This window comes from Neoarthrinium moseri, assembly GCF_022829205.1.
Source record: "Neoarthrinium moseri strain CBS 164.80 chromosome Unknown scaffold1_Wmoseri_CBS_16480, whole genome shotgun sequence".
In the NCBI taxonomy this organism is placed as follows: domain Eukaryota; kingdom Fungi; phylum Ascomycota; class Sordariomycetes; order Amphisphaeriales; family Apiosporaceae; genus Neoarthrinium; species Neoarthrinium moseri.
The window spans coordinates 2,294,950-2,320,572 of NW_026055115.1; the positions used below are offsets into that span (position 1 = coordinate 2,294,950).

The following is a 25,623-nucleotide window of genomic DNA, read 5'->3' on the forward strand; positions in this document are numbered from 1 at the left end:
ATCAGGTTGACTAGTCCTTGCAGCTTGTAGGTTAGACATTAGCGAGACGCAGCCGGCGCTATTCCGAGGGGTGGCTCGGTATTTCATAGACGGACATCGGTCCCGCTTGCGATCAGCTCCAGAAGCCTTGAAGTGTACTGTACTGCTGATATTGCTAGAAGCTTAATTTGTCTTGTTCTCACCAGCTGACCATGACTCGAGCTGACAGGTTACTGTTGAGATAATAGTCGACAAGTTTGGCCTAGACTCAGTATGGACGGGAGACGATGGGCACCATGCTAAGAAATCGCTTGAACAATCATGAGTTCTTCAGCTTTAAATTCAAAGTAGGACTCCCGTATATACCCTCATCACCCGAATACTTGGCTATTGATTATAGAGGAAGCTCAAAGATAATATGCTACATATACCACATATATTTTAGTCAATGCTAGGTCAGACTCGGCAGAAGAGCTTGCGTGGTGCTTGGCCTTTTAGAGGCAGTGTTTTGGAAGTACGGCTCATCATCGATCTGAAGGGGTTTTGAACACAGACGGTTTCCAGAAATGGCCTGAATTATCCCAAGCGAGCGTACGTCCGCCATATCTAGGGTGGTGTCTTTGACGTAAGTGCTTCGTGAAGGGTTCACCTATCGCCTCATCGGAGGCAGATGAGATTGTGGTTTTACACCTCCATATTCCCGTGCGTATCTACCAGCTCTATATTCGAAGAGTCCTGAGGTGCTGTATGTATGTTTCCCAGGTTCTGGGATCTCATTCTTCGAATTACCTGGACTATCTGTACCACTACGAAGGCAATAGGAGGTGAGATGTCGAGCAGAGTGGAAGTTGCGCAGAGTATCTATCACGTCAGTCTAGGACAACAATCTTGTATTATAGTACGTACAAGTAGTCTTTGGATGGTTGCGATCGAAGCTGAGAGCGCATGCCAGTTAAAACCTAGTGTCATTATATACAGCACCAGTCGTATATAGATTGCGCGGTGCCCCTGGGTACGCAGCATTCCGATCTGCCACCACTCCCATATCATCCAAACACGAAAGATTGTGACGGAACTTAGAAGTGATTGGCCAGAAAGTGCCTCAAATGCTTCCAAAATCTGTCCAAAACCTAGAATCAACCCAACCAAGAAGAGCAGGAAACTATAGGCAAAGACACAACCTAAAGGACCAATGGCGAACGATCTTTGAACAGGACTCCAGGTTCCGATTGCCAGCCAGAACTTACTTTTAATCAGTGGGTTATTTCTCACGGAGATTTTTGTGCTCACCTCTCGAGCTATACTCCACAGGATCAGAACGCCTAATACGGCCCCTAACCAGGCGACTTCCCGTTGGTACCCAAATACAATAAATGTGACGGACGGTATCAGTCCTAGACTGGAAATCAAAGCGAAACCCATTTTGAAAAGACGATTATGCTCCGTAGTAAACGGCGGTTGCGTCTGTCCAATGTCGGTAATTCGTTTGAAAACCGCGAAGTAGACTACCAGCAGGAGGGACGCTTGGCAAACAAGTGCCGTCGAGGCAACAACCTTTGGTAGGAGGGTGTTGAGGGATTCCATGAGAACGTAGGTTGGTGGGAGTTTTCACAATGAGCGATAGTTTGAGACAATCGTGTTGGACTCGGCATGGCTTCGACACTCCTTGCCAACCCTTAAGTACGTAGGTGCCCATAGTCAGGGGCATGGTCTTTCCATAGGATAACTGTGTAACCCTGCCCCCTGAGGTAGGCTTTTCCAGAACATCGAACGGGCCTCTCTTCAAGCTCCTGACAAGATGCATGAGGCCATGTACTGAGCATCCTTCCAAGCCCCTTATGCGGACTGGTGAATCTTGACTATCGAGGCAGGGCCAAGTATGGAGCCCAGGCTGGGCTGGTCAGCCTCATCGCAGAATGCACATTAACCATAGTCACCCAGGAAAGAAATAGGAGGTGTTTAGATAGTATATGGACTCAAGTGTCCGAATCTCATTGATTTCATCTGCTCGTATGCGACGTTCATCAAAAACTTGACAAAAGCCGCCCCTGCTCGAGCTGGGTTCCGAAGACGCCCAGACAGAAACCCCCCCGAGCTCGAGTCTATCCCGACTTCCCTGGGGATATACCAAAATTCATCGAAACTCCTGCGGGCGTCTCTTACGCCGCCAATGCTCCCCCCTTTGCAGTAACGCCCATCAATGATCAGTAGTATGTACAGATGTGAGAGTCACCCTCGCTGGCCTCGAGTTGGTGTGATATATATACCAGGCTGCGCCCCCGAGTGATATCCTTAATAAAATAAATCCCCTATGATCCGCTTTTTAATAACCCATTTCGTCAGACATGATCCGGCTGAATGAAGCCAGAATCCGAAGACAAAAACCCGAAAATGAGAATGCTGTGTTTTATCCGAGCGCCACGCTAATGATTGAATGCAGGAATGACTACCCATGAAAGATCAAAGGTCTCCCAGTCTCAGGACGGTGCAGTGCCACCTCCGAAGATGTCATCTACGGGCCGCCTCGGAGCTGATGGCGAAAGCGGAGACACTGGTGAGGCATTGCTCCTCTCCCCCGCGGGGTTTCGCACTCGGGGTGAGGTGGGCGAGACAGCACTGTCTCGCCTGGCCGATGTGAGTGGGAAGGTGTCATTCCTTTGCGTTGGGCTCAGTGTTGGGCCCGACATGTTTGACGTGTTGCTGTAGGCTCGGGTGTCTATCGTTGGGAACGGGACCGCCCTGGACGCATTGCTCGATCCTGTTGCCGTACTACCGCCGGCAGCTGGTGCACTAGGAGCACCAGCTTGTGGTTGCTGCTCTTCTTCCATAAGTTGGGCGAGAGCTGCACCGCGGCGTGGGGGCGGCGGAATCACCACCACCTCGAGGCTCTCCGTGTCTGGGGTTGGGCGCATTTTCTCCCGTATCCTCTCAGCCTGCGTAGCGGCAAAGTCTTCCATGCGTTCCCGGATGTCCATCCAGCCTCGGTTTTCATACTCACGCCTGGGTGCTGATGGTTTGTTGGTGTGCGGCGCAACTTCTGCAGGGGGCCCGTTGACGCCAGGTCGAAACTTTGTCAACGACCGCCACCTGCTCGGTTTGGCATCGTCTTCATCGGGCTTCGAAGATGGTGGTATGGCCTCGGCGCGTGCTGACGGGCTTGGAGAGCGCTCTCTGGGATGAGAAGATGCTCTGCTGTTGCTTCTCGATACTGGGCGTCCCAGTCTGTCGTCTGTTGTCCGTGAAGTGGTCTCTGTCAAGGGCTGATAGCGCACAGCGTAGACCGTGCTGTCGGCGCTCGCCGTATCCGTTCTGCTGATGGGCGTGGCTGCTGGAGGCGGGCGAGATATCCACAAAGGCGGCTGCAGGAGCCGGGGTCCGGATTTGCTGGCGGCGGGAGCTGCGTTGTTGGCCCGTTGCTCCCTTGTGTCCAAATTGCTCCCGGATCGTGACATATATCGACTAGCGATGGAAGACATCGCTGGCCACATGTTACCGCGTCCATGAGTGGACGAGGTTTGCTGGCTTCCTCCGCGGCCGCTCTCTCCGCCATCATTGTTGTTGTTGTCGTCCTCATCCTTCTTCTTAGTCCTACGCCGCCTCGGCCAAGGAAGGTCTGAATTCGAAGCATCCATCATCTCATCCCCATCGAACACCTCCCGGCCTAAAATACCATCCTTCTTCTCTTCTCTTTCCAAGGCCTCAATTCGCTCAACCCATTCCCACACAACAACACTTGCGGCCGCCGCGCCCACCCAGCGGACGTAATCACCCCATCCAGTAAAGTCCGGTTTCGAAATATCGAGGATGAAGAAGACAACTGGCACAAGTAGCGAGATAATCGATAGCACGGCCATCAGGCTGATGTTCTTCATCAATGGATGGAAGTATGCGTAACGCTTCTTCATCAAGGAGTAATAGATAACCCAGGCAGCGTATAAGAGGCCTAGGGAAAGTTGGAATAAATAGCTCAGAGCCGGTACCGCGTCTGTGAAATTACGCGGCCTGGCATTGCCGGGGCCATCATATAAGAAGCTATTGAGGGCCCCAAATATGACATCCAGAGTGATCAAGGAAAAGGCGGTCCACTTGATAATGATCTTTTCCCTCTGGCGAGGGAAGAGACGGATCAGGGTCTGGGCTTGGGCAAGCCAGAGAAACGTGTCCGAGATGAGTCGGATGATCTTCAGCTGCGTGCCGTTGAGGACTTCGTCCTGGAGAGCTTGGGCGTTCTGAATACCATCGGCATATTGATCCTCAGCCACGCGGAAAGTATCGGCCGTGGCGATCGTCAGAGAGATGGCAACCGTCAAGGCAGCAACCTTCTGAAGCCACGGCCGTCCTCCGATGCTAACACCGTTCGAAGGTCCATTTGTGAATCCGCGACGTCCTAGCACAACGACGCCACCGTCAAGAAAGGATCTCGGCGCAATGAAGAGCATAATGACCAGCGTGTAGGCGATGATGGTGGTGGCCGCAAGCGCGTAGCATTGCGGAAACGTAGAGGCGTAGAAGGGGTCGCGAAAATCCGAGAGCTGAATGCCAGAGCCAGAAGACGAGGAAGACGTCGAGGAAGACCCGGTGGCGGGTGCCACGGTTTGGTCGATGGTGACGCCCGTGTTTCCAATGATGACAGGCTTGGCCTGCAGAGCATCGGCGCAGGAGGGCTGGAAGGAAGCGTCGGCAGTCAGCTTGATGACCTGGCCATCGCTCAGGGTCAGGACGCCGTCGACGGGTAGGTTGATGGACGAGCAGCTGAGGTCGCCGTCTGACCTGGGCGCGACGGCCGCGGTCGCGCTCGAGTGCCGTGGCGCCTTCATGCTGCCTGGGCGAGCGGAGCGGCCTGCCGCTATGCGACGACGTTGGGGCGATAAAACCGCTATCTGGAGGCACTCGCCATGAGACCACCAGGCCCTCGAAGGGCGATTTCGCGGGATGTCGTCGGTGGAAGACGGCCAAGTCTTCGGGGTGGTCGTCGTGTGCTCGAGGGGGCCGTCGAGTCGATCGAATCTGACGCCGGTACCCGACGCTCTCGACCCGTGGTTCAACGGCAGCGCCAGGAAAACTCGCGGGCTCGCAATTCTCCAGCCACAACACGCGACTCGTACTTGTCGCAATTGGAATTTCTCGATGGGTCGTCGTCAGCGGACGAGTTGCACGGCGGGGATGGCGTTCGTGGTATGGAAGTCGAATGTCTGGGCGCCGAGAGATTTCTGGGAACGAGAAGTAGCGAGAGTCGGGGTGCCGGATGGGGGGGAATATGGGCTGCAGTCGTGCACCCAGTGGCAGCCGGGGGAAACTCTTGGGGACTCTTGGGGGGAAACGGCGCTGGGTCGCGCAGGGCCGGGGGGTCCAGCCCAGCGATAACGAACGCTAGTCTCCAACGGGTAGAAGAGCCATCTGACGAAGTGTGCGCTAGCTGTTTAGCGGCGGGCGATGGGTTAGCCGGGGGGGAAGGGTTGAGGGGGCAAGGGGGGGGGCCCTGGGGTGGTTGTCTGCGCTGAACCAAACACGCACCACACGCACCACACCAGCCCACCCAGCAGGCGGCACCCGATGCAACTCGAATCCTGCTAACCCGCCTTTCTGGACGCTTTCTAGGTCGTGGGATTGTGTGCGTGTGTGTGCGAATGTGGCCTCGGATCTGCAGATGTCCAGGATATCAGCTACATAGTAGAGGTGCGCCCAGATGTTCCCAGTTCCCCCCTCCGTGCTCAATACATTGCCGTTGTTGCTCGCCGCGCACCTGGGCTGGTTGGCTTGCTGGCTTGCTGGCTTGCTGCGCTCTGTTCCCTTCCTCGCCATCTTGAGCGTTAGCTGGCTCTGTGTCCGTCTCGAAAGTGTTTTGAAATATCCACAGGCTAACGGTAAATGGGCACCGACCGACCGTGTGGGGCCTCTACGACAGCAGACACGTCCGCACAGCGGCATTGGACTTCGGGGTCAACGTGCATGGGCAGTGGCGACACGGTGTCCTGGTGGTGGCTGTGTAGCACAATGCTACCCTCGTCGCCTACAGAGTGCATACTATTCCAACTACGATGCTGCACCAGGCGAGTTATAGCGACTGCAATTGACCAAAGCAAGAACGACGTCGATCAGCCATACCATAGTAGAGGTCTACCATAGCACTGTTTCTGCATACCTAGGCAAGCTAGGTACGTATCTACACGTGAGTGACAGAAGCTTGGTGCGCGGTGTGGATGAGCATCGTATGGTACATGGAGTGTTCTGGTGCCTGTTGTCACTTACACTGGAGAGACACGTCGGGTTTGGACCTATAATTGCCGGGGTTGCTTGAACAATGTTGCTTTCCTCGTTCATGTGCGACAATGGGGACTGTTTCGGGCAGACTCGGGGCATGGCTCTCTGTTATTGATTCATCCGTCCCTCACCCATTTCCCATGCGAACCTGCACCCGTTTCCTGTTTGGGCCTGCAGCGCAATGCAGCACGCGGACTCGGTTAGGTGTCGCCTTTTTGGCTCTGACCAACCACCGCCCGCCCGGCTTCCAGACGACACCCCAAAGTTGGAATGCGAAGTTCCTCAACCATCGCAGACGCCGGCTACACGGAACCTGAATTGCCCAATACTGCGGCGCGAGATGCCAAATAAGCTTATTGATGCCAGAGTGCATGGCGCCCACATGACTGTACCGGCCACCTGCCCAGAAAGGGAGCCCAATAAGAACGCAGAGGTGAGCAAGCCCGCATGGGAGACACAGTGCGCTGGGACGCGAGCGGGCGAATCCAACCCAAACCACTCTGGGAACTGGCCTTGGCCAATGAAGGCAGCCTTCGCCGAAAGTGTAATCTGATGACCCGGTGGCTACAATGCAAACCAGTATGGACTCTCTTAGCTGCAATTTGCTGAGGGACGGCCGCGAAAGTCACAGTCCGGTCCCAAGGAACCCATTCCCATCTGCCCTAGTGGCCGATCCGACACAGCTTGGAAGCATGTTTGGACGAATATTGCTATTTTTGTAACGGCGTGTCTCTTTGTCGCGAGTTGAAACGCTTTCGAATCCAGAGTTGATGACTGTCCGGATCTCCCGTCGTGCGGACCGCACGCAACAGGAACACACACTTTAGTGTCGGAGCCGACTGATGTGGTTGGTGTCGGAGGAGGGGGTCCCTGCAAGCTTACAGGCTGGAAATTGGGTATTGCGGTACATGAGTGTGGTAGTGACATGCGTGGGGGCAGTAGTATCTTTTCATCCATACATCGCAGATGGCAGCATGGCAAGGGTCATCCGGAGGCGGAAAAGCGAAATCAAGAAAAATCCCTACGCGTCTCGCTGCCCCCCGGGCCAGAACAGATCGGCGGATAAAAAGGCGGATACTGAAAAGCGGGTTTCGATACCTCTGTGCGGCTCATGCGCAACTCTCGTCCCAGCGACGGCATCGTCAGGAACCGCCAACGACGAAATGCCATCACCGGTTTGACTTCCTTCGCTGCTGTGCCAGGAACCGTTTGTGGTACGGCGTCAGCAGCCCCGCACCGGTTTTTTTTCTTCAGCGTGTGCACACGACGCCGTCTTGTCTAACCGTTCGGTTGGCATCGCCAAGTGTGCTTGTCTTGCACAGCCGCCATGGCCAGCTGACCTTGGCGCTTGGCAAAGCTTATTGCCCGTGAGAATCCCTTGGCATCCCAATTCCTGAGCGTCTCGAAAAAGCCTCAAGAGGCCTGCCGCAGATCACGTCTCGGGAGTTGCGAAAGAAACAACACCGTGGAAACAGAATCCTCCACGCAATTCTCAGGTTCGTCATTGTTGCAAGGGGGGGCCTGACATGTGTGTTGAAACACAGGTTCTCTGTTGAGGTGGTCCTGCGGGAGTCTCATAAAAGCAAAAGAAAACGTCCTTCCGGATAATGCCGTAACGGACAATGGCATCCAATTCGGCGCAACGGGGCGTTGCAACCCAAGCATATCGGAATCGCGGATCGATCTCGAAGACCGCGTGTCAATCCGTTACAAGCTTTTGCGGTTCTTGACTACGCAAGCCAAGCGTGTCAAATCGTAGTGATGATTAGAGTTTGATGGCCAAGCTTGAACCCCCAAGATTGGCATCAAGTGCCGATGCGGCTATCCGACGTCACTCACTGCTGCGGTCAGAATATTCAATAGTTTTCTCGCAAGCTACATAAGATGGGCAAGCCAGTTCTCCATCTGCCGTCACAAACACTGCAGGCAACCGTAGTACGCGGAGCGGGCCATCATCGACAGCCACTCCGGGCAATTCTGCACAAAGTTTGCTTTTCCAGCCTGCCACGAGTGCCGCCAACGCCGAACAAGGCCGAGGTCATGGCACCTCCGTAGCATGATTGGGTAGCTCAAAGGCCTCACGTAAGCAAAGGACGGTGCAGGTCTTATCGAGGGCAGCTCACTCGCTGGCGCTTCGAGGTTCGCAACTCAGTGTGTTTTTTGAATAGTCTCGACTCGATCCGTCCCGGGAGCTTGGCATGTGGTACACGGACAAACCAACGTGCGCATCATCGTGTGAGATGGTTATATGACCGGCGGCAGTGGTCCTTGGGCAAGGATCTCCATATAGCTGATACGTCACCGAAGTCGACTTACAGAACGAAACGATCAATTATTAGGCCCAGCACCTGCCCTTCGGAATAAGGGTGGTTTGGGGCATCGTAATCTGAAGACCTTGTAGATCGTTTCCTTCAGCTATATCATCGCATGCGCGAAAGCATCCTGGTTGACCTACCACATTGTTCAACGCGTATGAACGAGTTGTATCAACCATTATGCTCGTTCAATTCATGCTTCTCTTCAATGGCCGGCCACATGGTATGGCGATCTTGTAACTGTCTAGAGCAACCTTTGCCCTGCGAGATACGAATGGCGCCATCTCTGGGCTTAGATTGGACTACTCGGATTTATAACATGTTGAAATCACACTAAACGTGTGGGAATGCTCCCCCAATAAGGACATATCAAGGCTTCTTTACTTTGTTGTTACATTCAGGAGACAGTGCCTGTACCATTAGGTGACCTATCTTACAAACCCAGCCCTGTCCCGAGCTATTAAAGCATACTTGCGGTCACCGAGACACAATCCTATTGATTCCATCCAGTCCACGAAAATAGCACTCCTGCTTACATGGCTTTCCCTCGACATGGACGGGGCTGATGGCCTTCCTTGTCGGGAAGGAACCGAATTTCCATCTCTCTAGTACCTCTTCGGATCCCGGGGGCCCAGCCATCACTCATCCAATTTCAAGCCCTCCAGCTCCTTCTTCAGCACCTCGACGGGCCGGAACGTCGTCGTGAACCTGCCAATGACGCGCACCTTCTGCGGCACGCTCGGCTCTTCGTCCTCGGCGGTTTCGCCCCTCTCGCGGGCCTGGGCCGCCTCGATCTGCGCGACGCTGCGGACCTCGCCAAAGTCGCCCCGGACGCCCGTCTTCTCCTCGCCCCAGACCTCGAAGAAGGGGAAGCCGTGGGTGGCGTACGTCTGGGCGTCGATGGGCGTCGGCGGCGGCGGCGCGCCCGTCACCTCGGCGAACGCCTCCGAGTCCAGGATCTGCAGGTTGAGCAGGATCGCCGCCGCCGTGTCCCACACGCCCGCCGGGTGCGGGTCCGGCTCGATCGTCTGCTGGATCAGCCCGCCCGCCGCCAGGCCCAGCTCCTTGACCCGGCGCTTCGGGGCGGCGCCGCGAGGTGCCGACCTTCGATCCCTGGCCACGGGGGAAAAGGGATTGCCGGCGCCGGCGCCGGCGCCGAAGCCGGAGGACGAAGTCATTGCGCATTTCATCATTGGTGCCGCGGGAGGTGGTGCGGATGCGAGCATCGCCCCAGCGACTGTGGCAGATGTTAGCTTCACTTCCAACATTGATGGGCTATGCAAGCTCGGGAAAGGGACACACTTACATGGCATGCTCTGCATGGAAGCCATGGTCCTGAATTGGCCGGCCGGGGCAATCGGTTCGACATGGGAGAGCCTCAAGAGGGAACTGGACTTGAGGTAAAGCCCGCCTAGCTTGACCGTCTTGGCCGAGTCTCCCATGGTACTGATGTCACCTTGAATTTGCGGGTCGTAGGGTTGCACCTCAAGGTGTTGGTCCTGGATGGCGACGTCGAATTCATCCCGCAGCACCTTTCTCAGGTCGAATAGACTGCTCTGCGCATCCAACCCCTTTGCGGCAAAGTTCAGGGTTCTCTTGATGACCTGGTGCTTCTTGTTCTCGTACCGCACGTCCACTTCCTCCGGGACCTCGTACTTGACGGGGATGACCTCAACCTGGATGCCGCCGACCTTCTCCTCGCCCGTGACCTGGACTTCGACCGAGAAGCCGGAGCCCTTGGGCTTGGCGACGAACTGGCGGATCTTGCCGTCCTCGCTGACGATGCCGTCCAGCCAGCGCTGGCCCGGCACGACCATGTAGTCCTGGATGGGCTTGCCGTCCTTCAGCATGCGCAGGCGCTTCTGCTGCGTCCGCTCGTTCTCCTCCATCGGCAGACCCGACACGGCGTTGACGCCGCCCACGTAGATCTTGAGCGCGAACGGCGCCCGCGCCCGGAAGTTGATCCACATGGCCTCGCGCTGGTACATGGGGAAGAACAGTCCGCCCTTGGCCGCCATGTCGTCCGGCATGCGCGACGCGTAGTCCTGCACCTTGAAGAGCGGGAAGTGGCCCAGGCCGGGCGGCAGCATGTTGGTGTCCTTGTTGTCCGGGACCCGGATGGTGCGGTTGAGCTCGATGACCAGGGCTCCCTCCGTGCTGCCATGGTTGATCCGTATGGAATCTGCGCCGGCTTGATCGGATGTGCTGGAGGGTGGCAGGTCGACGGTCAGCTGTCTGGATTGCGGGAGAGGTTCCCGGGATCCTGTGTTGGCTTCTTGCAGGATGTCTACCTGCTGGGCGAGCGGGATGGTGTTTGTGAGAACCATATTGGTGGGGTGTTCAAGTTGCTTGTGGGGGTTTGAGAACCAAGGTTGCCGAATATTCTGCAGTAAAATTAAGTCCGAGGTTGTTTATGGGGTTGTAAGTGGTAAAATGATGGAGAATCTTGAGCAGATCTGAGAGTTGATAAATGAACGGGCTGAGGCCTCCTTGACCTCAGCTTCTGTGATTGTCGTTGCCCTATAAGGTAGCCTACCCGCAGGCACCAGCGACCTATGACCGAATTAAGTCAGTGGCGGAACAATGGCGGAACGTTATTGGCTGGCATCCCAGCCTAGTAGAACTAGTATTGACGTGGTCACACTTTGGCGCAGAATCATCAAGGGCCCTATGCCTCGATGCCTCCGGCGACTACTTTGAGAAATACATGTCGAAAGGCTTCGTGCATATCTACGTTTCAAAGTTCAGGCAACAACAAAGGAAGCCTAAATGTGTTGTGTGCGCGGTTTCACGACAGACAAACATTTCGTCCGCCTAAGTTTCCAGTCCTGAGAAACAAGTCCCATAAAAAAGTGGCTATTGGTGTAAGACGGAGAAGTTCTATCAAGATCACAATGAACGGAGCATCGATGTGCATGAATATATGACTAGAACTTCATGACCTTTGTCATCTTGTATGAATCGGAGAATCTAGAGTGGCTCAGTGGAAATCTTGCCACATAGCATGGCATGCGCTCTTTGTAATAAGATTACTCGCAAACTTCATGTTTCTTCAATTTTCTCGTAGATATAGATGCTTGACATAGACTATTGCGTCAAACATAGACAAGTAACATAGCGATTTCAGTAGCCATCATCGGACACCGAAACCACTTCCGATTGTTTAAGTATCATGCTCCTTTGAAATCGGAAGCTGCTCTGCCTACCTCAATCTGACACTGGCGCATCTGGGCGTCCCACATTATTACCATCACTTAAGCAAGAGACTCTGCTTCGGGCAACATCACGTACGGGGACTTGACTCGCCGGTGGGTAATCAGCCGCCAATAGAGACTGAAACCCAGGGAGGCAGCTCTGGAGAAGACTCAGACCAAGACATTGATACCAATCTGGAGACGGACAATCTCTGGTATGCTTTCAAAGAAGCCTGCCCTTTTGATACTAACTGTTTCAGCCACAGGTAAGGGGTCTTCATTCCTACGGAAGTGTGGAAAGAGCTAGCACCAACCGAGATCCGAACGGACACAATACTATACTGCGATCACCGTGGCAATTTTATGTTCAACAGAAACTATGCCTACAAAGCCTTGAGGAAATGATGGGCGACCCCGAAGTCAAGGGGCCGAGGATACACCTTAGCAATCAGCTGGATCCGTCTCCGGACAAGACTCAAGGGTACCTCGCTTGGTGTGCACGCGCTGTGGAAGGACCCCAGAAAGGACTGGCACGCCGCAGACCAGCAGAGGCATTGGGCACGGCAATATCTTCTTTTCTGGTCATGCCAAGTATCGTTGCATGCCTATATTTTAATGTAGCTGCATGGCGCGGATGGATTTAAGCCCAGACAGGCATAATCAGTCGTGGACAATGTCATCCTTGAAGATTCCACTGCAATTTTAACCATCACGAAAGGGATGCCCCTGGTCGTTATGACCGTCAGGATTGCACTGCAGTTTTAATCCCCACAAAGGGCTTGCCTCTCCCTGGCTTACACGCCGCAACGTGCAGAGCCAGCCAACGTCGCTTCTCGGAACCGGTATCCGCTCTACCTGGATCTGTAAAAGAGTAGGCAGTCATGCCTATGGAACCTAGTTCGTCTACTACTTGATAAAGGTCTCTAGACGGATAGACGAACGAGAATGAATTAGCACACAACATGCAACGCTTCGTGTCCTAGGTTTCGGCAGCGTCTTTCGTCACGAATAGACAGTAATGATGAATCAATGATGTTTATTCTATTCGCATTGCCCTCTTTGGTATTCCGACCCTTATAAATTTACAGTAATTCTAGTCACAAGCGGTCCTCACAACACCAGTCTGCCCGGGTCCTGCTCGAGCACCGTCTTCAGCCTCGCCAGGAAGACCTGTGCCCTCTTCTCCTCGCTCTTGGGGACCTTCAGACTAAAGGTGTTGGTGCCTGCCGAGATGCCGGGCTGACCCAGGGATTGGGCGGCGGGCTTTGCGCTCTTCTTGGGGGATCCGGACAGCAGGTCGATAATGTCCACCTTGGAGGGCTTCGGCTTGGGGGCGACGCCGGTGAACGACGTCGGCGGCACTGCCGTGATCTGTGGTATGTAAAGGCCGCGGGACACCTTGGGGTCGACCTTGTCCAGCCCTAGCACCTGGTTGAACAGCTCGTTTGCGCTTGGCTTGTAGTTGGAGGGCAGAGGCAGCTCGTCGTTGGCCACTTCGGCGGCACGGGCGACAAATGTCGACAGGGGCAGGAAAGTACCCAGCGAAGCCTCGATCTTCTTCTGGGTCTCGATGACGGATGCCAGCGAGATAGGGAGAACGACCAGAAGGTCCTCGGGGACGGGAGCCTCAGGGGCGGCGGCCTTCTGGGCCTTGGGCGGTGCAGCTGGCGCGGCAATCTTGATGTTGCTCAAATCCAGGTGGGAGTTGTGATCGAAGCGCTTCTTGATGTCGGCCGGGCGGCTCTCGGTGATGGAGCCCAGGTAGGCCAACACATCGCCCTTCAGGAGCCGGCCTTGGGGACCGGTCGGGGTGATCTCGCTGAGGGCGGCCTCGTCGAGCTTGTGTTCCTTGACCAGGTGCTCGACCGAGGGGTACAGGGGGTACTTCTGGGGCGGTGCCTTCTGGCCAGAGGTCTTCCTCTTGCTGGGGTCGGCGGCCTTCTTCTGGGGAGCGGCCTCGCTGGGCGCTCCAGACTGGGAGGGTGCCTCTTCCTTCTTGGCGCCCTGCTGGGCGGACTTGGACTCGTCGGCGGGGATCTCGAGGGAGCTGATGTCGTCGCCGGGCTCGGCCAGAACACCAATGCGGGTTCCGACCTGGACGGCCTTGCTGCCGTCGGCGGCGAAGATCTTCATCATGATGCCGTCGTCCTGCGCCTCGACGTCCATGGAGGCCTTGTCGGTCTCGATCTCGAGCAGCACGTCACCGGCGGCGAACTCGTCGCCCTCCTTGACCTTCCACGTGGCGATGTTGCCCTCGGTCATGGTCGGGGACAGGGCGGGCATGGTGAAGTTCTGGGCAGCCCGCGAGGCGGCGGACGTCCGCAGACCTGGCGGTGCGAGTTAGCATGCGGCGCGACCCAGGGACCCAGGGGCCCAGGGGGAGGGATGGCAGCCATACCTCTGACTGAGGCATCTTGGGCGACTCGTCGGCTTGCCAGCCGGGCGGACAGGCGACACGCCGTCGCAAAGGAAGCCATGGTTTCGGCCAGATGTCGTGGAGGGCAGGCTGGAATGGGGGGGGGATGAAGCTCAATTGAGCTTTTTTAGGCGTTGGGATGCAGGCCTGGCCAAGCCAAGCCAGTGCCCCTGCAAATGCGCGCGCCAGTTAGCTCTAGCGTCCAGGGCAGTTAGCTCCCAACCCGCCCCAGCGCTTTGGTTGGGGGTGTTTTGGTCCCTTGGGCCAGTCAAAACCACCGCTGTGAGCCCCCCGGGGCAGCCCGGCCTTTTCCGGCGCTATCGGACCTTCTTCTCGCCTGTCCTCCGCTGCCTGTGGCCTGCGCGCTCAACCGCTGTCAGCCCTGTCAGTCCAGGGTCGATCGAACCCAACTGGACTGCTGACTGGCCCTGACTGGCCCTGACTGGCCACTGGGCGGTGTCGCTGTTACGTTTGGCCGACCCGGTCGCAGTTCACTTGGACAAGCCCGCTGACTTGGGAGGAGGGCTGCAGGTGGCCGGTGGGAATCGGCCGGCGCTGAGGTCGCCAGTCAGTCGAATAATTTTGGAGCTCCCCGGCCGCGTGAAGCTGTCGCATCCCGGGAAGCCCAGAGCCTGAGAACGCCATTGCGCCTCCAACCCACCTCGAGCGCGCGTCCTACAGTCTCTGGCCTTCTGCGTCTCCCGATGGCGATTCCGGCCTCAAAATGTCGGGGCTTCACCCACCCCGTCGTTCTCCTGATCAGGAGCTCGCTGCAGCCGGCCGCCCGGCCGTCCTTCTTCACGGCTAGCCGGTCCCCATGCCTTCCATCGTCGACGCTGCGACCCTCGATTCGGCTTTTCACGACCGGGCGAGTCCTGGGAGCGCAGATCAAGGCCAAGCCTTCTCCCCAGGCCCTCAAAGCTACTGCTAGAGTCGCGGCGCAGTCACCAAGACCGGCCGCAACCACTTCGTACGAGCAGAAGCTGGCGCAAAACCCGCTCGGCACCGTCCTCTACGAAGGGGCGCCGCAGAAGCTCTTCATAGCCTCGAGTTTCGCTGCCGGTTTTGTCTGCTTGGGCGCCGCCTCGCTGGACGTCTACTTCAATGTCTTCAACATCCCGCAAGGCGTCCCCGAGTGGACTGCCTACGCCTTCGGCGCCGTCGGCGTCATGCTCGCCATCCTGGGTACCAACTTCCTCCTGTACCCCTCCAGCATTGTGCGTAGCATCAGGATCCTTCCCGCTGCCGCCGAAGCTGCCTCCAAGTCGGCCACCGGCGCGAGAGGGCCCGCCAAGGTGCAAGTCGAGGTGGTTTCAAGGAGACTCACCCCTATCCCCGGCATGCCGTTCAAGAAGGAGATAGTCGAGCCTCGGGACATTGTGTTACGCGCAAGGATGTTCGAGCCCAAGCCGCCGCCCACGCAGATCGAGCAACTACGCATGAGACGGGAATGGGCCGAGCGCAAGAAGGCTCAGAAGGAGTACGACGACGAGCATCGCATGACGATACCATTCCGGGACGCAAAATGGGCCGTGTCCACCATCTTCTCCAGCATACGGAAAGGCCTGACTGGGGAGGGTTTTGTCCCCATAGAAGTCAAGGGCAAGAAGTACAAGCTGGACTTGCAGGACGGCTACGTCTTCGAGGAGGGCCGAGCATTGGATCGATTGGTGAGAATTGAGCCAGACGAGAAGGGGACGCCCATGCTACTTCGCAAGGCATAACGCCCTGCATTGTACCAGCGATGGCGACTGTATGGTATATTGTACACTAGTTGCTCTTCTCAAAGACCATTGTTGTAATAGACGGGCCAGTCCTACGGGGAAACTGCGGCAATCAACCAGATTGTGATGCGCATGCATGTCACCTTGCGGGTGTCTACAACGATGAGCTTATCCTCAGAGCACTGGTTCATAGTGAGCTCTATGTATCTGCGGATGTTATTCAGGATCATTCAAGATCCAATATAATAGGTCTTTGGCTGCCTTAGGGCTAAGCGTAAGCTGCAGAAAAAATCACTTGAAAGGCCGGATAGACATGGATTGAGTCGGGCGAACCCGGCCAACTGCTTCAAAGTATCAACAACGTCGTGTGATTATAACTCAATTCGTTGTGATTGCGGTATATACATTTCGACAAGATAAATATATTCCACTTGGCCTATAAACTCAAACCCGTAAATTCCGATCGCACCACTATCGCCAGGAGTCAAGATGAAAGTGCTGGTATTGGGTATGCCCCGCACAGGGACTCAGTGTAAGTGAATGAGGACCCCCGTGAACAGCAACAGCCAATCCAGGCCAACTTTGAGATCTCGACTGACGCAGCGTTCCAGCCCTGGCCGGCGCTTTGGCCGAGCTTGATATCACGCCCACATACCATATGCGTGAGGTTGCCAAGAACAAACAGCAGGTGGCCTGGATCAAGGCCATCGAGGCCAAGTACGAGGGAAAGGGGACGCCGTCCGGACGCGAGCAGTTCGACGAGCTCTTCGCCGGCTACGAGGTATTCTTTCTAGACGCTCGCTGTCTATTTTCCCTTTCAGCCTTTCCCTCCAGGTCATTTGCGCTTCTCCACACACAGTTCCAGTCTCGAGACGTCTGATAGTCCCTGCTGATATTCCGCTCCTTTTTCGATATAGGCCGTGGCCGACTACCCGGCGGCCATCTTCCCGAACGAGCTGCTCACCGCGTATCCCGAGGCGGCCGTCATCCTGACGACGCGCGGCGAGGACGCCTGGTACGCCAGCATGATGTCCACGCTCGTCCACGCGCACCTCCACGCGCCGCGCAAGAACCCCTCGCTGGCGGCCAAGTATCATACCCATTGCGTAAGCCATCCCATCCCCGAGACAGGGAACCCCCGCCCCAAACACCATCTTGCGTGCTCTCGTCTGACAGTGGAGAATGCCCGGAGGAACAGTGGAAAGACGACTTTCCAACGTACGGCCGCGAGGCGTACCGGAGGCAGAACGAGGTCGTGCGGGAGGCGGCAAAGGGCAGGAGATTCCTCGAGTACAAGACGGGCAGCGGATGGGGTCCGCTGTGCGAGTTCCTGGGCGTTGACGTCCCGGAGGTCCCATACCCGCGAAGCGACGACTGGGTGGCGTATAAGCAAGAGGTCAAGGAGAAGGAGAAGCTGGCGAGGCTGGCGGTGGAGGAGAAGGAAAAGGAGATGGGGCAGGGTAAACAGACAGAAGAGGCGTGAACTACGCAAGACGGGAGCTACGTTGGTTATCTGGCTTGGTCGTGGGTAGTGGTAAAAGTGACGGCGCATGCTCATTGTTCTCTCTCACATTGCCAGACGGGCAGCACAGAGGATCGGTTGAATGTCAATTTAATAAGCATCCGTAATCTGAAAAGCAGATAGATGCCTTGCGGGACTGTTGGTTCCCGCGAATATGGATGAGCCCCATGTCACCTCGAGAATCGAGATGAGTTATAAGCGACGGGCCGATCCACTGCATACTTCACTCTCCACATCGTTGCCCATACCAATGAGGCGACAACCGGTATAGAGGAGATGAGAAAGCCTGCTCATCCGAGGGAGAACCAAAAAAAAAAAAGCAATGCTGACTTTGGAAAATCCCCGAGGGTATCAACGCCCCTTTTCTCCACGTTCAGTCGAATCCATGCCAGATCTGAACCGACCCTACGCCGATATATATCCCGATGTATGCCATGTTCTCCTTGCCTATGTCCTTGCCCTGTAACCATGTACCCCTTTCCTGCTCCTGCGCAAGTTTTATTTTTGAATTTGAAGATGATGCCGTATTAGAAAATGCTTCACATTATACAAACGAAGTGGAACAATCAAAACGTTGTGCTATCGGAAATCGCCAGCTGGGTATATAGGCACGGGGACGTTCGCAGCCAGGACGGAACCGAGGGCGATGGGATGAGGGCCTAGCGAGTAGTTGCCGTAGTTGGTGGACTCGACATGATGCGATATTGCCATGGGCCCGCTGGACGCATGCCACGTCGGCCACAGGCTGTCGAAGTCGAACTCGGCCTCCGCTGCGTGCAAGGCGTCCATGCCCGGCATGCCCGAGGGCAGCGCCGTGTTCACCGGGGAAGACCCCGTGGCGTCCGGGCTCGGTTGCTGAAGGACCGAGGAGACCAAGGCGGGTACCGGGATGGTATGAGCGGTCGACAGGAGCGGCCGCTCATTCTTGACAATGGGCGCAAGCGTGGGTTGCTGCTGCACTGGGCTGTCGTGGCTGCGAGCGAAGAAGTGGGCCATTGGGTCGTGCTGGGGGTTGCTTGAGGTCGGCGTGATGATGGGGACCTTGCGGCCGGGGAAGGAGATTTTCCTGGCCGATACTGACCTGCTCAGGTTTGCCTCGTGGAAAGCCTCCACGATGAACGAGACTCGTTCTGCCTGGGGGTCGTGTTCGGCGCAGTATGTCAGAATGGAAATACAACTGCTGATGGCCAGATCTGCGTCCGGGTTGTGGTACAGTGATGCGAACTCGTTACTTAGAACAATCAATCCGGCGGCAAATACGAAGTATCTATGTACTATCAGTCCATTGGCCCTCAGGAGACATCGTAGGGGTGGAGAGCCACTCACATGACAAATGGATTACACTGGGGTAGGTATTTTCCGTCCATCGCGGCTTTTGCGACGGCTAGGGTGTGCTGAGCAGCCTCAACACATGTTTGGGCAAAGCTCTCCATTCTCTGGCTTAGGCGAGAGGGCTTGTGGGTCACACCTGCTTTGAGTATATATAAGAAGAAGGGACGTGTCAAGAGTATGATAGAATGGCAATGCAACAGGTTGATATGCAAGATGGCGATGCCGTGGCTTGCTGGAATAGACGAGTCTAACGCCCGCTTCCAATGAAGAGATTGGTGAAGAGACTGATTCCATCCTTCGAGCTGCGACGCAATTTGCTGCGCTACCGTGGTCGATATCTTCCTCTTCGAATATACCTGTTTCAAAGTGGCTCCAATGACGCGGCACGTTCTCACTGCGGCATCCAGAGCTGCAGAGGCAATTTTGTCTGCTTCTGTGTCAAAGGAAGTCTCTGGCGCATCCAAGGCATGCTCGGAGCAATCATCCTCAGAGATGGCTGTAGGCCTCCCGAGTGAAGCTGACAGGAATCGATCGAGCACGAACAGAGCTCTCCAGAGGTTTCTGCGCACTTTGATCTCTGTCTTGCTGAAAATAAGAGCATCCTCCTCTCGATGCAGGCCGAGTGCAAATGCCGATCTCACGGCCATGCCTGGTTAAGTGTCAGTATCGTAACATGCTGTATAATATGTCGTTACTCACCATAATATGCATACGCTGCATTTCTTTTTGACACCGACAACATATATAACGCCATCAGGAGCAGTGCTTGTACCGACCAGAAGTCAGCATCTTCGAATCCCGAAACCGGATCGGCTAAACTTTTGGCATTTCGGAAGAAGACCTCAGCGCGGTTGATGTCCTTGTTCGCACATAGTTTCTTGACGATGGCCTCCTCCTCACTACGAGGATCTGGTCTACACAAAACCAGGCCGATCGCGAAGACAAGGTTGAGTTGACACAGGACGGAGGGATCGACAGTGAGTGGATCGTTGTAGCATTGGTCTACTTGGTCGAGAAATGTTTTCCGGTCAAAAACCTCGACGAGACCTGTTGTCTGAAGCAAGTCAAAGTGTCAGTGGTCAGGGACAACGGGGTGGTATGAGCAGTGACACAAGCCTACATTCACGAAATATGCCTCGATCAAGACGTCTGCCGTTCGCCTCTCTGGTAATACTCCAATCGCCATATTGCTCGGTGGAGGCTCAATTCTGGCCTCCATGATCATATGTCGTTTCGGATCCATGGTGAATCGGGATTTGCCAGCAATACTCTCCACGAGCATCCGGATCAGTTGCAAGTACGACAGAGTGGCCGAGTCGCCCACGTACACTGTACAAGAAGTGTTAGTCGCGGCTGTAGATGCAGTTTTCCATTATAAAATGACCTGATCCGGATGATTGTGACCACAGCAGCAACCCTCCGCTTTTTGTTATGGCGATCAACACAAGTAAGAGAGGAAGTTGAGCTTCACTTACATAACCTACCAGTAGAGTCTTGAAGCATTCTCTGTATGGAATAGGCTTCCGCCTCTTCGGCAGGACCACTGGTGTTGCTCATCCTCGACCGGGAGTCCGAGTCACCCCCGCCGCTGTTTCGTTGCCGGACAGGAGGCCGTTGTTCAGCCACAGGGTGCTGGGAGATCTCAGACCTGGTATGCGCCAGCCCAGGGGCCTCTGCAGAATTCCACAGCTTTAAATTTGCCATTTGAATTTGAGTGTGCGAGGGACGATTCTTGATATTGTCGAAACCTGTGTTCAGCGCCATTGGCGGCGACGAATCAAGGTGTCTCCGTTTGGTTGGCGACTCGATGGGACTGTGACTAGAGTCCGAACTCAATGGTGCTGGCGTGTACACACATTGTAGGTGTCGCTTTACACAAGTGTTGCACGGGTTGAGTCCGTTGCACTGAGGAGTATACTGTCAGCACCAGGTGGAACGTACTACCACGTCGAAAGATGACTGTAATATATTGCGTCGGGTGGATGGGTATAGTATCGTGGGCCGGAAAATTCGCATAGCTCAAAGTCGCTGTGGATGGCTACACAGTTGCGACCTTCGGTGAGACAATGTGAACTTTCGGAACGGAGTTGACTAGCCGCATCACAGGATTTCTTTCCTCGCGACATCTTGGGGATGATAGCAACACAATGACTGGGATCCAATTTGTGTCCAACTCTTCCCGTTTACAAGAGCACTCAAACACGTCGCTCTTGGGAAGGTCAAGCAGATTCAATGATTTTATTTGGGAAACCAGATGAGAATCAGAACTGACTTGTAATAAAACAGAAGAACTACCTTTTGCTTACGGCGCTTGCAACTATCGCAAGCGCAAGCGGTCCGTTGTCTCTTGTCGGGATCGACCTTGGGTCGGGTCATGATGCTTTCAGCCACTGGTGCCCTCGGGTCACATCCGCCATCCGATGCTATAGCCACAGGACAACGTTGAAGCCGGGTTCGCGATTGGAAAATAGTGGGACGTCGCCGGCTCACGGGGTGGACCAGGAGGTCGGCCTCGGATGCGGAAACCACTAAGCCCTATCGGAAGGAGAACGGGATGGGGCTCAGTCAGGATCAGCTCTATTGCTCAGGAGCGCTCATGTAGCTACTGTCCTGCCGACGGGCGGTATAGGAGACGGTGGGGCGGAGCTGCTGACGAGCCTACGCAATGCCAAACCGACGAGACGGATAACTCGGGAGGCCAAGGCGGACAAGGCCAGAGGGTCCTTACTCGCCCTGCCTCGTGCCTTGGAGAGACACCTTAGTGAGAAAATGGAGCTAGGTAATCCTCTCGAAGCAAGACTGATGACTGCGATGATGAGAAATAAGAAACAAAAGTGAGAAAGTAGCCGAACTGCATCGGATGCGGGAAGGTTTGCAGATATGAAAGACGCCTCGAGCAACCTAAATGTGCCATAAAATGCAAGGGCAGTTGACTTCAAGCTGTCTGCCGCCTCGCTCGACAGGCGAGACCGTGTTTGGCTTCCGCTGGGCCAGAGGCGATTGGAAAAGAAAGCAAGCTTCAACATGGCTCATGATTGGCGCGCTGACGTCCTGGAGCAATCGAGATGGCCCTCATTGGGACGCTTTGGCAGAGAGGGTGGCGCTACTTTGGCAGCAAGCACGTTGGGCGGACAGGCGCTGGGTTTGGGAATGTGTAAGAGTGATGCAGGCGCATGACAGACGGGCCGGGCCTCGATAGAGTTGATATATTCAGCGTCTCGTCCTAATTAGTGAGCGCCTGTTCTTTTCCCTCCACGACTACCGAAACTCTAAACCCTCTACTGATTCCCAACAAGGATGAAGATATCCACAAAAGTGAGAAATGACCATGATCCCCAGATCTTGGACCTGACGGAGCCCCAAGGTGCCTGGCTTGCGAGTTGGCTATCGAGCCTGGGCGGGGTCACTATACTTGGCCCAGGTGGGGGACCCTGGGAGACAAGGATCGGATGGTGCACCTGGGCACCAATGTCTCAATCAATCACAATCCTCTCGAATGGCAATTTATCACCCGAGCTCCGGTCATATATCTCGTGGCAGAGTTGTTCAACTTCGCTCTACATCATCTGTCCTATATTATTCTCACGGGGACCACGTGAACGGCCTGGGAAGTAGTGCGAACTGATTTCTAGTCTAATCAACAAGCCCAGCACAAGCTCGAAGGTTAATCGACTGAAGGCATGTGGACATGCAGCTGGATCCTGGTCCTCGCCTCGGATCCTGCACCTATTCGTCGTGGAGGCTGATACAGCGAGCCGACCCTCCTTTGGCAGCTCACATTCTTAAAAGGCCCTTTATTCTCGTCGTACTGCATGCGTCATCCAGGGTTCTAGCTGCAGCCTGTCACTAGAACGACTTTGCATCCAAGCTCGGTTGCAGAATGCGAGGCGGTGTCGACACACCGTCGACATGGCGGCAGTCATTGCCAGCGTGGATATCCCATGGTTGGTACCGCGAGCAATTTCGCAACAATTGATCATGGCACAAGAAGGAACATGTTTTGCATGATGCAATCGCTCCATTTCCTGATCTCTTGACTTAGAATCGGGCTGATACGCGTCAAGATTTGCATTGAGATGCCAGGGCTATGGTCTGTGGAAGTTGAGGCTCTGGGAGTTGACCCACAAGAAACGGGACCTTCTCTCCGCGCCAAGGTTGAGTCCGCGTTTGGTACGGTAGAGTCAATGCGACACTTAACTCTGAATAGAGCCGGATTGTCTCCATCACATGACGCTTACACCGGGTTCGAAACCCCAAAATCTCCTCACCTGGAACGGGACCCGGGTCTCCCACATACTAACTAGCCTGTGATGGTTCTGATGGCGAGCTCAGCAACATGAACCCCTTGCCTTACCGAAACCATGGGTGCCCATATCCACAGGAGGGATCAACATTTACGCTCGGCTCTGCCACCTTTACCGGCTATGAAGCACGGGAATCATCTGACAGTTTGGACCGCTCGGTATCCGGAATGTGGTTCATCTCATCTTAGAAATGCGGTCGTTTCTGTATGGCAGGTAGTAATATTCTGCTTTATTTCCTCGATGATTCTGTTCCAACCTTAAAACCCTGATGTCCTAGTTGTTGGGGCTTCAGTGGCGCGCAGATACTTTCTGCTGTTCTGATGGGAGCCTATCGCCTCCCAGAAACGACCAATATAACTTACCGCTTTGCGAGCAGCGGCTCGCCACACTCGGCTGTCACTATGGTCGTCAAACCATGGGAGGAGAATGCTGGTGCTAATAGCTCTAATGGCTACTCTGTAGTCGATGGAGCCTATGTTGCCCTTGAAGCCCTTGTGTCAGCTTGCAAATCAGAGCTCCCACTCCAGGTTCGGAAACATATGAGCAATGTCACTTTTTCTGCCTCAAATCCCAATCAAGATACAATATGTTTCCCCTGCCCCTTGAAAGAGCAAGAATCAGGCTCGGCACTCAAAGCTTTAGAGGGATGTGCTGCAGCAGCCATCATCGATCTACGGCATGGGCAGCAGCCAAGGGATGTCAAAGTAGATGTAGGGAGAGTGACCGGTTTCTTGATGTCTGCGTACCTGACCACCCTGGATGGCATGGGCAAAGGTCACACGAAAATTAAGTATCGGCTTCCTGGTTGGTAGATCAAGCACGCTTGCTATTTTCATCTGTAGCTGATCCTCAGGCACAGACACCGACCTCAACCAAGCCCAATCCGACCTCTACAGACGCCTGTCGGCCAATCTTTACGAAACACGCATTCCTGGTGAATACTATCATATCCATGGCTCCCTGGAGGCGAGCACCACCCTCCGAATGTTGGGGTTGCCCCCCTTTTTTCCTGAATTGACGGAGTACCGGCAATGTATCGACACTATTGAAAGCGCGGTCAGGAAGTTGACGGTTACTGAGCTGGAAGTGCGAAACAACAGGTTTCGGCAATCAGGTGTACCAGCACTGACAAGGAGCCAATTCTTGCAAACACCTCACGGCCAGGCCCTGTCAAATATTCCGCCATTCACAATTCAGCCCCTTGGCGAAGCCACACCACCTATGCCGTTCCAAGACATTGGAGCTGAACCTGATGTACGACAGTGCCTAACAGGAATACGAGTTCTCGAGCTCTGCCGTGTCATTGCTGGCCCAACGATAGGTCGTTCCCTTGCGGCCCATGGCGCCTCGGTTCTGAAGGTCACGTCACCGAAACTGCCGGATGTGCCTTTCTTCCAACTTGATGTGAACACAGGCAAACATACAACTTCGTTGCATCTCAAGGATGCGCAGAGTCGAGCTATTTTTGAGGATCTCCTGTTGTCAGCAGATGTCATTATTGATGGATACCGTCCGGGTGTCCTCGCCTCACTTGGATACTCTCCTGAGACCCTCGCTGCCGAAGCAGCCACTCGTGGACGCGGAATTGTTTACGTCGCAGAAGACTGCTTCGGTGGCACTGGCGTTCCTAGTGCTGAATGGGCTTCCCGTCCCGGTTGGCAGCAGATTGCGGACTGTGTTACGGGAGTTGCCTGGGAGCAGGGCTGGTTTATGGGACTCGAGGAACCTGTCGTTCCGCCCTTTCCCATCTCTGACTACGGCACTGGTGTGTTAGGCACCGTAGCTGCACTTACGGGACTCTACCGTCGGGCCATCGAGGGCGGCTCCTGGATCTGCCGCACCAGCCTCACACAGTACGACATGTTTTTGTTATCTCTCGGCACCTACCGGTCAGAGATCCAGGAGCATCTGTGGGAGAGGCATGACCGTGCGTTTTTCGACTTGAGACACAGTGATAGCGTTGACGAAGTTGGCAGTCGGGCTCTGCGGAGCATGAAGAGATTACACCCTTGGCTCTTTGCCGACGAGATGATGCATCGTGCTTCCAGTGAGGGATTTGGAGGTATTGTGAGCTGGCCGAAGGAACCTTTGAGCGTTGATGGCATGGACATTGGATACGCAAGGGCAACTCGTCCAAACGGATTCGACCTCCCAACGTGGGAAGGATGGGAGAGAGACGAGACTATGTTATGTTGATGGCGTAGGTGAGGTCGGACAAAGAAGCGAAGCGCCCCTTTTCCCGGAATCTTGTTTTAGGGCCGTTCCATGACCCATGCCTGGTCTTGTTATCTTCTTTGGACACGATGTCAACGACCAGTTGATGCATTTTCCCCCACCCCATCTCCTATTGTTATTTCGTTCTCTTTCTCTTTATTTATTTCTTTCTTTTATGCGTATTCATTGGCCATGGCTATGATTGATTGAGCGACCGTTGACGTTGAGTACTGTACGTTGGAAAGGGGGGCAAACAGACGCCTTGCGTATGAGTGTATTGCCGAGGAGAAATATAACGACTTTAAGAGCTTATTCATAATAAGACTATTTATACAGCCCATATAGTGTTTTCAAAGGTCAGG

The 25,623-nt window shown here is 54.9% G+C and overlaps 7 protein-coding genes across 7 annotated transcripts; 3 read left to right on the forward strand and 4 right to left on the reverse strand.

Moving 5' to 3' along the window:
• Window positions 1-2,456: 2,456 nt before the first annotated feature.
• JN550_000733 (uncharacterized protein) lies at window positions 2,457-4,796 on the reverse strand (the record flags this gene model as incomplete). The annotated part of the gene is made up of 1 exon (XM_049319170.1): window positions 2,457-4,796. The coding sequence occupies one exon, from the start codon at window positions 4,794-4,796 to the stop codon at window positions 2,457-2,459; it is 2,340 nt and encodes a 779-aa protein (XP_049178022.1).
• Window positions 4,797-9,193: 4,397 nt separating this feature from the next.
• JN550_000734 (uncharacterized protein) lies at window positions 9,194-10,882 on the reverse strand (the record flags this gene model as incomplete). The annotated part of the gene is made up of 2 exons (XM_049319181.1): window positions 9,194-9,792; window positions 9,862-10,882. 2 exons carry the CDS (start codon window positions 10,880-10,882, stop codon window positions 9,194-9,196), a joined length of 1,620 nt encoding a protein of 539 aa, XP_049178023.1.
• A 1,977-nt stretch (window positions 10,883-12,859) lies between these two features.
• On the reverse strand, window positions 12,860-14,226 carry JN550_000735 (uncharacterized protein; the record flags this gene model as incomplete). Its single annotated transcript, XM_049319192.1, has 2 exons — window positions 12,860-14,076; window positions 14,148-14,226. 2 exons carry the CDS (start codon window positions 14,224-14,226, stop codon window positions 12,860-12,862), a joined length of 1,296 nt encoding a protein of 431 aa, XP_049178024.1.
• Window positions 14,227-14,869: 643 nt separating this feature from the next.
• JN550_000736 (uncharacterized protein) lies at window positions 14,870-15,889 on the forward strand (the record flags this gene model as incomplete). Its single annotated transcript, XM_049319204.1, has 1 exon — window positions 14,870-15,889. One exon carries the CDS (start codon window positions 14,870-14,872, stop codon window positions 15,887-15,889), a length of 1,020 nt encoding a protein of 339 aa, XP_049178025.1.
• Window positions 15,890-16,378: 489 nt separating this feature from the next.
• JN550_000737 (uncharacterized protein) lies at window positions 16,379-17,372 on the forward strand (the record flags this gene model as incomplete). Its single annotated transcript, XM_049319215.1, has 4 exons — window positions 16,379-16,421; window positions 16,501-16,670; window positions 16,807-16,995; window positions 17,088-17,372. 4 exons carry the CDS (start codon window positions 16,379-16,381, stop codon window positions 17,370-17,372), a joined length of 687 nt encoding a protein of 228 aa, XP_049178026.1.
• A 618-nt stretch (window positions 17,373-17,990) lies between these two features.
• Window positions 17,991-20,507, reverse strand: JN550_000738 (uncharacterized protein; the record flags this gene model as incomplete). Its single annotated transcript, XM_049319226.1, has 5 exons — window positions 17,991-18,678; window positions 18,738-19,392; window positions 19,443-19,797; window positions 19,864-20,072; window positions 20,219-20,507. The coding sequence occupies 5 exons, from the start codon at window positions 20,505-20,507 to the stop codon at window positions 17,991-17,993; spliced, it is 2,196 nt and encodes a 731-aa protein (XP_049178027.1).
• Window positions 20,508-23,079: 2,572 nt separating this feature from the next.
• Window positions 23,080-25,243, forward strand: JN550_000739 (uncharacterized protein; the record flags this gene model as incomplete). Its single annotated transcript, XM_049319237.1, has 3 exons — window positions 23,080-23,219; window positions 23,325-23,821; window positions 23,907-25,243. The coding sequence occupies 3 exons, from the start codon at window positions 23,080-23,082 to the stop codon at window positions 25,241-25,243; spliced, it is 1,974 nt and encodes a 657-aa protein (XP_049178028.1).
• Window positions 25,244-25,623: the final 380 nt, after the last annotated feature.